Raw genomic sequence first — 13,708 nt, forward strand, 5'->3', positions numbered from 1 at the left:
ATTGTTGGAACTGGCTCTGAAGTTCAGCGATGAGGAAGTTTAACTCACAGTTTGCTTTCGGTATCTCAGGAGAGATGCTAGCTGAAGAAATACCTTCTGGTAACATGGAGAAATTTGCAGGAAGGAAACTGGTTGTGATTGTTGCAAGCTGAGAAAGAATTTTTGTGTGTGGCAGCATGACCCCTTGCTGGTATTATTACTGCACAAGTCAGATCCGAGACTGAAACTGGGCTGGAGACATTGGCATTTTAAAATTTAATGGGCTGCTCTTTCACTGAAACACAACAACAGGATGCTGCCTATCTACTTTTATCAGAAAGACACAAGTAAATTCCTGAAAAGAACACACGAAATAACATAAACAAATCCATTTCCATATAGCACAAGGTGAAACACAGAGTAAAATTCAAATTCCATCTATTCTCAAATAATCACTTTCCATTACTCGAACACCAGACAGAATTCTCTTCACTGTTACAACTTATCCTTGGGATTTAACGGTTTCTTTTCATTACGTGTCTTGGGAGTTTGATAATCTCTTCCTCAATTATTCACACAATTGAGCTACGACTTTCTCAGCTTTGAATAATCTCTTCAGTGTTCCCGTCAAACATGTCTCGTCTGGAACTATGAAACTAAAATCCTTACACTATGGTCACTATTCTGAAATATTTCATTTCTTCAGGAGGGGCTGTGATTGTGCATCTAACTCCAACCAAGACTTACACAAAATGAAATTTTTCCAACTGAAGGCAAGCTCAATGTTTCTTCCATCTATTTATAAACCTCTCCCAACGACAATGCAAACAAATTCCCTTTATCACCCTCACCACACGATCACTCTCAGGCTGGTTTAAAAATGTCACAGCATTAATCATTAAACAGCTTCATTCTGACAGCCCAATGCCCCAGTTCAAATTCCAAACTCCAAACTGAATGAGCTGCGAGAAGATGCCCCGATGTGATTGTGGGCAAGAGAGTACTGGGTCAGAGTGTGAGAATGGTGCACAGCGAGAAAGACAGAGTTGGTTTGAAACCATTTTAGGTGTTTGTAATGCAATCTTTCCAAACTTTCTTATTGAGGAACAATACAGTTCATGGCTTTTCCAGTTTGAGGGAAACATGGAAGGGTTTGTGAATGTGGTCTGTAGCTGACCTCCACTGGTAAAAAAATATCCAAGTTAGGCTCTTCTCAAACTAGGAGTCACTGTGGGATCTGATTTGTCAGTGGGAATCTAATCTAATCTAATCTAATTAACACCATTTTGGGATTATCACAAGTCCTCCCACCAAACAATAGTGTCCATGTGGCGTAGACCAGGCTGTCCCCTGTGGCAGACACTGGTCAGTGCAGGTGGAGAACCCACATTGACTAACTCCTGTCATTGCCCGTTCAGGAATCGATGATGCTAGTCACAGAGCAAAGAGCCAAGAGAAAAATGGCCAGGACCTCGAGGGAAGAGAGAGGGAGACCGGGAGACAAGGACAGTACTGAAGAGAAGGTTGGGAGCAAGGTCGGGAAGCAACTCTGGAATTCTGGGGGAAACATAAAGACTGGGAGAGTTACAAAACCCAAGGAGCGAAGTTCGGAGGAGAAGGGAAATCTGGGATAGAGGCGTGGCTGGGTCAGAGTGAGACCTGAGAGCCAGGAGCCAAGGCAGGTCACACAGGGACACAGGTACAGAGTCTACACACTGGAGTGTAGAAGACAGAGAGGTGATCTCATCGAAATGTCTCGGCTTCTTCAGGGGCCAGACAGGGTCAATGCGGAGAGGATGTTTCCCCTCTTGGGGCAGTGTAGGACCACAGGGTACACCCTCAGTTTAAGAGTGACATGAGGATGGAATTTGTTTTCTCAGTGGGTCATCAGCCTTTGGAATTCCTTGCCGCAGTGAGCTGTCGGGCCAGAGTCCTTGTGTCTATTTAAGGCTGAGATGGATAGATTCTTGATCGGGGAATCAAGGGTCACAGGGAAAGGGCAGAGAAGTGGATATGAGGAGTGTCTGATCAGCCATGAGCCTACTGAATGGCAGAGCAGGCACAACGGGCCGAATGGCCTCCTCCTGTTCCTATTCTAATGGACTGAGGGTGAAAAGTGCTGGAGTAGACAGGAAGTGACTGAACAGGAAGTCAGGCCAATGGTGTTCAACTGAAATCAACACAGCAGAAAAGTGAGGCTCCCTCAAATCCCAACTTCCTGTAGGTGTGAAACAGAAAAATAGCAGAGGGAGGGCACCCAGACAGAGGTTATAAAAACCTGAGAAGGAACACTACTGGCAGAGGGAGGGCACCCAGACAGAGGTTATAAAAACCTGAGAAGGAACACTACTGGCAGAGGGAGGGCACCCAGACAGAGGTTATAAAAACCTGAGAAGGAACACTACTGGCAGAGGGAGGGCACCCAGACAGAGGTTATAAAAACCTGAGAAGGAACACTACTGGCAGAGGGAGGGCACCCAGACAGAGGTTATAAAAACCTGAGAAGGAACACTACTGGCAGAGGGAGGGCACCCAGACAGAGGTTATAAAAACCTGAGAAGGAACACTACTGGCAGAGGGAGGGCACCCAGACAGAGGTTATAAAAACCTGAGAAGGAACACTACTGGCAGAGGGAGGGCACCCAGACAGAGGTTATAAAAACCTGAGAAGGAACACTACTGGCAGAGGGAGGGCACCCAGACAGAGGTTATAAAAACCTGAGAAGGAACACTACTGGCAGAGGGAGGGCACCCAGACAGAGGTTATAAAAACCTGAGAAGGAACACTACTGGCAGAGGGAGGGCACCCAGACAGAGGTTATAAAAACCTGAGAAGGAACACTACTGGCAGAGGGAGGGCACCCAGACAGAGGTTATAAAAACCTGAGAAGGAACACTACTGGCAGAGGGAGGGCACCCAGACAGAGGTTATAAAAACCTGAGAAGGAACACTACTGGCAGAGGGAGGGCACCCAGACAGAGGTTATAAAAACCTGAGAAGGAACACTACTGGCAGAGGGAGGGCACCCAGACAGAGGTTATAAAAACCTGAGAAGGAACACTACTGGCAGAGGGAGGGCACCCAGACAGAGGTTATAAAAACCTGAGAAGGAACACTACTGGCAGAGGGAGGGCACCCAGACAGAGGTTATAAAAACCTGAGAAGGAACACTACTGGCAGAGGGAGGGCACCCAGAAGTGGAGAACCAAATAAATGAAACATGAAAAGCAAGAAAAGCCATTGACTGAAATCAGTCAGCTTTATTTCCAAAGAGCTGAAAATGTGTTGCTGGAAAAGCGCAGCAGGTCAGGCAGCATCCAAGGAGCAGGAGATTCGACGTTTCGGGCATAAGCCCTTCATCAGGAAACCTGATGCCCGAAACGTCAAATTTCCTGCTCCTTGGATGCTGCCTGACCTGCTGCGCTTTTCCAGCAACACATTTTCAGCTCTGATCTCCAGCATCTGCAGACCTCACTTTTTCCCCAAAGATTTATTTCCAATGATTCAGGGTCGAGTCAGCAGTCCCATGGGAAATAGTTGGTTTGATTTGGAAGAGTCTGCATGGATTTCTAACAGGGAAAGCATGTTAAATTTTTAAATAATTCATTCATACGTGGAGAGTGTCGCTAGCATTTCTTGTCCATCCCTAATTGCCCAGAGTTGTGGGTCTGGAGTCACATCTCGGCCAGACCAGGAAAGGGCGACAGATTGCTTTCCCGAACCAGATGGGCTTTCCCCGATAATCAACAATGGATTTACACTATCGTTAGACTTTTCATTCCAGATTTTTATATAATTGAATTTAAATTTCACCATCTGCCATGGTAGGACTTGAACCTGAATTCCCAGGACATTACCTGGGTCTCAGGATTAACAGTCCAACAGCAATACCACCCGACCATCGCCGACCGCTAACTTGAATGAACTCACTGGTGTTTTATGAAGAGGAAACAGGAAGACTGAATGAGGGGAATGCTGTTCACATGGTGTGTGTGGATTTACACAACACAGAGCCACACAACTGAGTTGTGAGGAAGGTTCTTGGACAGAGAGTGGGAACATTGATCCAAGACTGACTGACTGATAGGAAACAGAGAGTTATAGTGATGGACATTGTTCAGGCGAGAGCAAGTTTTATTGTGGAATTCCCCACAGGTCGATGATAGGTTTTCCTGAATTCTGTTCATGATCTAGGTTTTGGTACACAGGGGACACTTTCAGAGTGTGCAGGTGACAGCAACCTTGGAAGAATTGGAAACTCTGAGGAGGACAGTGTGGAACTTCAAAAGGACAGTTGGCTTGATGGTAGGAAGCAGAGGATAATCGTGTAAGGATGCTTGTCAGACTGGAGGCCTGCTTCATGGCTCCGTGCTGGCCCCACTGCTGTTTGTTATCTATATCAACGATTCGGATGAGAATGTACAAGGCATGATTAGTAAGTTTGCTGATGACACTAAAATTGTCGTTATCAGGGACAGTGAGGAAGGTTATCAGTAATTGCAGCAGAACCTTGAACAGATGGGGAAGTGGGCCGAGAAATGGCAAATGGAGTTTAATCCAGATAAGTGTAAGGTCTTGCATTTGGGGGAATCAAATCAAGTTAGGAGTTTCATGGTAAATGGTAGGGCCTTAAGGAGTGCAGTAGAACAGAGGGACCTTGGAGTTCAGGTGCATGGTTCTCTCCAAGTGGAGTCCCAGGTAGACAGGGCAGTGAAGAAGGCTTTTGGCACACTCGCCTTCATCAATCAGGGCACTGTGTATAGACATTGGGAAGTCATATTGCAGTTGTACAGGATATTGGTGAGGCCACACTTGGAGTATTGTGTTCACTTTTGGTCACCTTGCTGCAGGAAGGATGTTATTAAACTGGAAAGGAGTGCAGAGGAAATTTACAAGGATGTTGCCTGGAGTCAATGGTCTGAGTTATAGGGAGAGGTTGGACAGGCCAGGACATCTTTCTGTAGAGCGTAGGAGACTGGGGGGGTGGGGGGGGGAGAGGGGGCAGGAGAACACCTTATCGAACTGTATAAGATCATGAGAGGCATGGATGGGGTGAATGCACTCAGTCTTTTTCCCAGGGTTGGGAGAAATACATGGATAGGAAAGGTTTAGAAGGATATGGGCCAAGTGCAGGGAGGTGGGGTTAGTGTGAATGGACACTTTGGGCTGAAGGGCTCCATGACTCGATGGCATTGAGTGGGTGGATAGGTGACAGTGAGAGAAATCGGAGATGATGTACTGAAAGACCATTCCAAAGGAGCAGAGGTTCCCAAGTGTTTCCATGGACAGGTCATTGAAGGTGGCAGGACAGGTGGAGAGAGCAGTAAATAAAGCACACAGTGTCCTCAGCTTTAGAGATAACGGCATCCAGTACAAGAACAAGGAGGTGATGTTGAGTTTGTATAAGACACTTGTTAGACCTCAGCTGGAGTCATGTGTCCACTTGGGGGTGTTACATTATGGGAAAGATGTGAACACATTGGAGAGAGTGTAGAGGGATTTCCAGGAGTCTTTCCAGGGCTGAGGGCAGGTTGAAGAGGTTTGGAATGTTCGCCTTGGAGGGAAGGAGGCTGAGGGGGGATGGAGGGAAGGGGGGATGGAGGGAAGGAGGCTGAGGGGGGATGGAGGGAAGGAGGCTGAGGGGGGATGGAGGGAAGGGGGGATGGAGGGAAGGAGGCTGAGGGGGGATGGAGGGAAGGAGGCTGAGGGGGGATGGAGGGAAGGAGGCTGAGGGGGGATGGAGGGAAGGAGGCTGAGGGGGGATGGAGGGATGGAGGGAAGGAGGCTGAGGGGGGATGGAGGGAAGGAGGCTGAGGGGGGATGGAGGGAAGGAGGCTGAGGGGGGATGGAGGGAAGGGGGGATGGAGGGAAGGAGGCTGAGGGGGGATGGAGGGAAGGAGGCTGAGGGGGGATGGAGGGAAGGAGGCTGAGGGGGGATGGAGGGAAGGAGGCTGAGGGGGGATGGAGGGAAGGAGACTGAGAGGGGATGGAGGGAAGGAGGCTGAGGGGGGATGGAGGGAAGGAGGCTGAGGGGGGATGGAGGGAAGGAGGCTGAGGGGGGATGGAGGGAAGGAGGCTGAGGGGGGATGGAGGGAAGGAGGCTGAGGGGGGATGGAGGGAAGGGGGGATGGAGGGAAGGAGGCTGAGGGGGGATGGAGGGAAGGAGGCTGAGGGGGGATGGAGGGAAGGAGGCTGAGGGGGGATGGAGGGAAGGAGGCTGAGGGGGGATGGAGGGATGGAGGGAAGGAGGCTGAGGGGGGATGGAGGGAAGGAGGCTGAGGGGGGATGGAGGGAAGGGGGGATGGAGGGAAGGAGGCTGAGGGGGGATGGAGGGAAGGAGGCTGAGGGGGGATGGAGGGAAGGAGGCTGAGGGGGGATGGAGGGAAGGAGGCTGAGAGGGGATGGAGGGAAGGGGGGATGGAGGGAAGGAGGCTGAGGGGGGATGGAGGGAAGGAGGCTGAGGGGGGATGGAGGGAAGGAGGCTGAGGGGGGATGGAGGGAAGGAGGCTGAGGGGGGATGGAGGGAAGGAGGCTGAGGGGGGATGGAGGGAAGGAGGCTGAGGGGGGATGGAGGGAAGGAGGCTGAGGGGGGATGGAGGGAAGGAGGCTGAGGGGGGATGTGAGTGAGGTTTTCACTGGGAGTGATGGGATAAGTACATCAAGAGAAACTCTTCGCACACGTTCATTGATCTAGACTCTCAGGTGGAGATTGAAAGTGATTTGCCAAAGACACAAATGTGAGGTGAGGGGACACCTTTTTCACTCCGTGAGTAATCAGGGTATGGAGGTGCAGGGAAGCTCGGCTTCAATCTGCAGGAGATCATTATTTAAACAAAAAGAATGTGCAAGGTTATGTGGAAGGAAGAGGAGATTAGCACCAGCTCATCTGAAGGCTCAGGTCAGGCTTGCTGGGCTGCATGCCGTCCTTGTGGGCTGCGAGAAGGGGTATTGCTGGAAGAGTTCCTTTCAGCTTGGACCCGTTAATGTGGTCTGCAGCTGACTGAGAGGAGAGAGAGCCAATGTAAGGGGCATTGACACAGAGCTGCCCTGTCAACACTGACATAGGGCCTGCCCTATCGCAGGCTGTGTGCAAGTTAGATTTAATCCTTGTGTGAATCTGCTGAGGGAACAGACACATGGAGATTGTCTGATGTGAAGCTGTTAGCAGTGGGCTCACCGAGTCTCATTCCAAACTCAACCAACCAGCTGAAAACGTTCGGAAGGAGGCCAAGTAACCAGGATCCTAGAATGTGACAGCCTTACAGAAGGCGAAAACTTTCAGATTAATGTGTCTCATTCAAGAATTCTTGGTGGAAATGAGAAAGGAAACCCCCAGTGCCAAACCTACCGAGTTATAAACTAAACAAACAGTGATGTGAATCTATTAAACTGGAGCAGATGTGACAAGCTTAGCTTCGAGAAGGCGGTCAGTTCCAATGTCACGAGTCTCTGACCAGACAGTGCGTCCCTGCTTCATCCACCTGTTCGGAGGGTGACTGACAGGGACACTGGTAACAACCTCGAAACTGGGCAGTAGTTCCGGTGTGGACGGACTCTCAGAAGCACTGCTGCCTTCCTTCAGATGGGGAATGTCAGGAGACCTGGAGAAGTTCAAAACACTGAGACCTGTCTCCTCCTGGTGCCAGACCTGAAACCATGGCCGTTTTTCCCTTCCCTGGAAAGGGAGTGCCTGGCATGCTTCACCTGAGCACAGACAGACAAGCAGCACAGCTCAGTGCTGGCACACAGGACTCCCTCCACAGCCTGCTGATTCCCAGAGCCACTCCCTCCCTGGTCCAAAAGGGTTCAGAGCAAGGGAGGGGACTGTGACAGAGACTGGGAGCTGGCAGGCCGTGAGGGCATCAGTTCAGTGACACGAGAATTTAAACATCCAGCTGTTCCTGGATTAGAAACAGGGAGAGACACCAGAGGGAAGGATGGGTGGGGGAGACCTGGGGATGGGATGGCCAGGAGGTTCTGACAGGATTTGAGCACCTGTCCGAATGGTATTCCTGAGACCCCAGTGGTGCTCACACACTCCCAGGGTCTGCTCACCTTCAGCACTGCCATGTTACTGAATGTGTGGCACCACATGCTAGTAATGTTGGCCTTGGTATGTGTGATGTGGCATCCTGCAATCTGCCAGCCTCCATGGCCGTTGAGAAGCTCAAAGTCCCAATGGGCAGCCACCTGGTCTTCACCCGTTTGCCAGTGACGCAGAGATACCAGGATAGGATCCCTGGCCTCACTCACACCACAACCATCTAGGAAGCAGCAAGACAGAAAAAGACAACGTGAAATCACCCTTCCCATTCTGCACGCAGCCAGTGAGCAGCAGCTCCTCCCACAGTCCCCCCCACCCCCAACAATCTGGAACCTTCTACTACCCCGCCTTGGCTGAAGGATTCCGCCCAAAACGCTCCATCCCTAAATCCCTCCTTTCACAAAATTCCACCATCAAATTCTCTGCATCTTGCCAGGGAACTAATGAGTGTTCGACACGCCTGACTGACTGTGTTTGTTCAAGCAACCAGACCTAATACTCCCACTGGGAGGAGGGATGTGATGGGACTGTGGGAGACTGCTTCAGGGATAAGGAGGAGATTTCTGGAGCGTTTGGATCAGGATATCTGTCAGAATCAGTGTCTGTGGCAGAGGCTGACATCATTCCTGATGGAAAATGAGCCGGGCGATCATTTTACAGATAGAAGACGTTTACTACCCAGTTCTTGCAGCTCTTGGTATTCCTGGTAAATAAGACAACTTTGTTAGTAAATGTGTGATCGGCTTTTCCACAGAAACATGAGCGTCTCAGCTGGGTTCTGCTGCTGTGACTTGCCAGAATTTAAGCTCCTTTCTTTCAGATTAACATCACGTACGGTCGCTGTTTCATCTCGGAACCTGTTTGAATTTCTTGAGACCTTCAGTTCCTCTTTCTCAGTGAAGGATGTCAGCTGGGGCTCAGACAGCACACTGCATACTCAGAGCTAAAAGGTTATGGGTTTGAACCCCCATCACTGGTACAGATGAGCTGCTCATCATCTCCTTGCTGGCTTGTGTGCATCTTGTGTGAACTTTCTGCTTTGTTTCTGAAATGAAAACAGTAGCTGCTCATGTTGTCCTATTATCCAATGCCTCCTGTTGTGTGTTCCTGATCAGCTGGTGTTGGGTTTGCACTTTAATCAGTTCACCTCTCTGACCTCCTGTACATACACTGACATCTCACCCTCACTAAACAGCTTCAGAAACTCTCCGACTTTCACATTTCCTTCAAGAACACTCCCTTCTTTCATTTTGAGATGTTGAATGGGTCTTGTCAGAGATATTTAAGGAAGGGGTAGAGAAGGAAGAACATCACCTGGTATTGTTCCTGCATACATTTGTTGTTCTGATCAGTGGGTGAGGATTACACAATGTAATTCAATGTCTGATGCCGCAACACTGTCATGTCAACCAACCTGATCAGTAAATGCCTTTGTTTCTCTTTCTCACTAGTCAACCTGGTGGCGATTATCATCCTGTCTAAAGGGAACTGTGGTCTCTCCAACTGCATCAGTTATTACATGATTGCCAAGGCAGCAGCGGATTTAATGGTGGTTATGTTTGATGTGATATTTACTCAGATTAATAACCTTCTTTTTCCATATTGCTTCTTGGATATAACTGTTGTGTGTCGTCTGAAATCTGTTCTGTTGCTTACATCCACTGACAGCTCACTCTGGTTAACTGTCGCTTTCACCTTGGATCGCTTTGTGGCCATTAGTTGCCAGAAACTGAGATTAAGATATTGTACAGGGAAAACTGCAGTTATAGTTATATCAGCTGTATGCACCCTGTTCTGTATCAAAAATATTCCTGTGTACTTTACCTTTATATCTATCGATACGTATAATAATGTGGAATGGTTTCGTACCGTACGCCAAGCCTTCTACTTGGATCTTGGGTGGCGAGTGTATGAGTGGCTGGATTCGATCCTAACCCCATGTCTTCCACTTTTGCTGATTTTCCTGCTCAACGTTCTGACCATCAGACACATTCTTGTGGCTGGTAGAGTCCGCAGGAGGTTTCGGGGAGATCCCAACAACAACAAACACGCTGATCACGAGATGGAGAGCCGGAGAAAATCCATCGTTTTACTGCTAACTGTTTCAGGCACCTTCCTCTTGTTATGGATAACATACGTTTTATATTTTCTGATCAATCAGTTTCAACCTTTTGAAATTCTGAATGGTTTCAACAGCCCCGCGAGTATTTTCGCAGAAGTTGGATTTATGCTTCAGCTTTTGAGCTGCTGCACAAACACATTTATTTACACACTGACTCAGACTAAATTCAGACAGCAATTGAAGAATATGGTCAGATATCCTTGGACGCAAATTGTTAAGCGTCTGAAATGACAAGAACAATTGGAGATGACTCAGTTGGAAACATAAAAGCCTTCAAAGCAAATCACCATTTGGCCTTTACAACTGTGCCAGATCTTTACCAGAGCAAGGAAAAAAAATCCCAATCCAAGGTGCCTTTTCCCTGTAACTCTCTGACTTTCACCCTGTCCAATCTTCATCCCATTGCCTTTCTAATGCTGGGATTTTATTTGCTTGTAACAGCATTTCTGGTTCCCTTTACAGAGCTAAGGTTGTGTGGGAGAGGTATTTCGGAAAGGCCCAGTCCCAGGATGAAGCTGTCAAATGCAAATACATTACTTTGTCGTGTGTCCCCACTGCTGTCTTTTGTGTTGTTCAACAGCAGGAAGGGTTTTCCAGCTGAGAGTGTCCCTAAAATACCCGGTAACACGCAGTGAGAGTGCTTCCCACCATCAACACAGAGCCAGGGTCAAGGCTGGGTCCTGACCTCACTGCTCTCAGTCAATAGGCCCATTCTCGGTGTGACACAAAGTGGTCATTCCCACACCCCGTTCAGGCAGACAGTCTGGTCCAGCACTGTGGGACGCTGATGTTGGTGGGGAGACTCTGTTGTGGCTCAAGGTCATCGATTCTGAGACACGATTTGGAAGGAAGGGAATTCCCTGGTTCCCATCAGGCCAGTGCTTTGACTAACATTTCATCATGGAACAGCTCAGCCTGCTCACAGTGGGAAACTGGCCCCAGTGCAGGACCCTGGTGGTAATGTCCCGACCTCTAGACCAAGAGTCCCAGGCTCAGCTCCCACCTATTCCAGCCATGTGTCCCAGTGTCACTTTGAACGAGGTGATTCGAAAATCTATCCAAATTGGAGACTGGCTCCCACATGCGACATGACAACAGTCCCTCCATTTCCAACCGACTGGATTGGTTTCAAATTCCAGGATCTGGGAAAGCCCCTCATCTTTTTCTTGGTCAGGAAGGAGGCGAGGATTTGCATCCGGCCATCAGGGAAGGAATGCAGGGTCCTTTGTTGGAACGGAGTCATTGATCCGGAGGAAATGGGAGGGAGGGTTTTAATTCCCTCCTCCCTACTGTATCAGCCCTCTCATTCAGGGAGGTGGGGAGTCAGTCAAAATGGGGGGGTTCAGGGAGATGGAGGGGGTGCGGGGGAGACACAGGACACATTCCCATCTCTGTGTCCCTGCCTTCTTCCAGGGACAGACTTCCTGCTCTGAGCTATTACATCCTGGGGTTACTTTTATTGGCCAGTGCACTGAGTACAGGAGTTGGGAGGTCATGTTGCAGCTGTACAGGACATTGGTTAGGCCACTGTTGGAATATCGCGTGCAATTCTGGTCTCCTTCCTATCAGAAAGATGTTGTGAAACTTGAAAGGGTTCAGAGAAGATTTACAAGGATTTGCCAGGTTTGGAGGGTTTGAGCTACAGGAAGAGGCTGAACAGGCTGGGGCTGTTTTCCCTGCAGCGTCAGAGGTTGAGGGGTGACCTTATAGAGATTTACAAAATTATGAGGGGCTGGATAGGATAAAGAGACAAAGTCTTTTCCCTGGGGTGGGGGAGTCCAGAACTAGAGGGCAAAGGTTTAGGGTGAGAGGAGAAAGATATAAAAGGGACTTTAGGGGCAAATTTTTCACCCAGAGGGTGTCTACCATCTTGCTGAGAGCCTGACATTGCATGTTCCTCCCAAGCATCTTGTAGGTTACCCTGGGAATCCAAGCTAACTCAGATTACTGCAGGGTGTCAGAGCAGACAGCCCAGCAAGTGTCACTGAGACCAGGAGAATGAGGCCATTCAGTTCATCATGCTGATTCTGGTTCTCTGCCTGGGTTTATTCTAGCCTGTACACTGTCTCCCTCTGTCTGAATAACCATCCTGTCCCCAGTGTGATGCCTCCACCACATTTCTTGGCCTGGATGAAAAAGGCGATGTCTCTCCCTGCGTCCTTGTGAAAGTGGCCGCCTGTCTGTGCATACTTGGTCTTCCACCCTTCTCCACAGGATGTCGTGTCTCCTTCTGAATCCCACAGGCCCTTTCTGGGAGGGAGGAGGACTAAGGCAGGTAGGGGGTATGAAAGTGGACACGACATGGTGTTTTCTGTCTGTTTCAGCCCCTTAAACTTCCCCACAGTATTCCTCACACCAATTAGCAGCTGAACTCACTCTGTAATCACATTGGGATCTTGCTGTGCACAGTTCAGCTTCCAGGATTCCTACATTAGAACAATGGTGACCCCCTGGATACGTCAGTTCTCCTTCTCCCTCTGTCAGTTTGGTGCTGTATTCCTCACTGTATCTGACTCCTTGTGATTGACCTTCCCACACGGTCGCTGGGCTCCGTGGGATCTCAGTCCCTCTCCAGCTTCCATTCCTTCCATCAGCTTCTTCAATGCCCCAGGAGGGGACACCATGAGGCTGGCTCTCCATGACATCCGGCCTGTTGGAGCAGTCTGTGACCTCTTAGCTCAGACCAGGGGAGGCCAGGGCTGACGGCTGGCATTGCTCAGGACAGTGAGTTCACACACTTCCTGGGGTCACAGTGTCAGAGACAGCCCTCCCACAGTTAGCCATGTCCACAGCCCTCTCAATCTTGGCACTGAGACCCTCAGTAACCAGCTGGGGTCTGACAGGCCGTTGGAATAGCAGAACAGGAGGAGGCCATTCAGCCCTCCTCCTATCACTGGGACTGAGCCAGAACAGTAGGTGAGGGAGAAGTCCTCCTGCCTGACAGATTGGCTGAACCTTGGAGGTTTGGGCTGTACTCCTGAACGTGCTCATTCACAGACGTGGAGCCTGATCCCTCAGTGCCTGTGGCTGGCAGACCTTCCTCCAAGTCAGGCCTTCCTGCCCCTGGAGGTATCGCTGTCAGGCCCAGGAGGACCCAGCTTGCCAGGGAAACAGGGCATCTGAGAACAGCTGTGGACTCAGAGCTCCCCTTGCTGCCTGCCCCAGATACACTGCTCACCCTCTCCTTCTCTCTCTCCTTCTCTCTCTCGTGCCCAGTCAGTCAGTGCTCACATGGGCCATCACGTCCCTGAAGCCAAGCCGCTGGTCTGCCTGAGATTGAGCAGGACCCGGAGTGGCTCACCTGTCCCGGTGAAGATGACTGGTGTGGAGGGACTCCTCTGCCTACTCTGGTCAGCGAGGTTACTCGAGTTCCCGGTGCTGGGGAACAGCTTCCCATTACGGAACACCACAAACTGCAGCCGGCAACTGGAGCTGTTCCCACCGGGGCCAGGGGCTGACTGGGAAAACAGGGATAGAGGCAACTGCACTGAGGCCAAAGCAATGCTGTTCTGGAGGGACAGAGAGAAGGACAGGAGTTACAACCACGGGCACACACACACAC

At 49.9% G+C, this 13,708-nt stretch overlaps 1 protein-coding gene across 3 annotated transcripts in view; it reads right to left on the reverse strand.

Annotated features, from left to right (window-relative positions):
• The window catches only part of adgra2 (adhesion G protein-coupled receptor A2), a 144,594-nt gene that overhangs the window by 17,604 nt on the left and 113,282 nt on the right, over positions 1 to 13,708 (reverse strand). For all 3 annotated transcript variants that reach the window (XM_060856737.1, XM_060856736.1, XM_060856738.1), the window contains exons 13-14: positions 13,448 to 13,655; positions 8,036 to 8,244 (exon numbers count right to left, since the gene is read on the reverse strand). In XM_060856737.1, the coding sequence (XP_060712720.1) occupies positions 8,036 to 8,244; positions 13,448 to 13,655 (417 nt within the window). The remainder of the gene's footprint in view (positions 1 to 8,035; positions 8,245 to 13,447; positions 13,656 to 13,708) is intronic.

This window comes from Hemiscyllium ocellatum, chromosome 48, assembly GCF_020745735.1.
Source record: "Hemiscyllium ocellatum isolate sHemOce1 chromosome 48, sHemOce1.pat.X.cur, whole genome shotgun sequence".
NCBI classification, from domain to species: Eukaryota; Metazoa; Chordata; class Chondrichthyes; order Orectolobiformes; family Hemiscylliidae; genus Hemiscyllium; species Hemiscyllium ocellatum.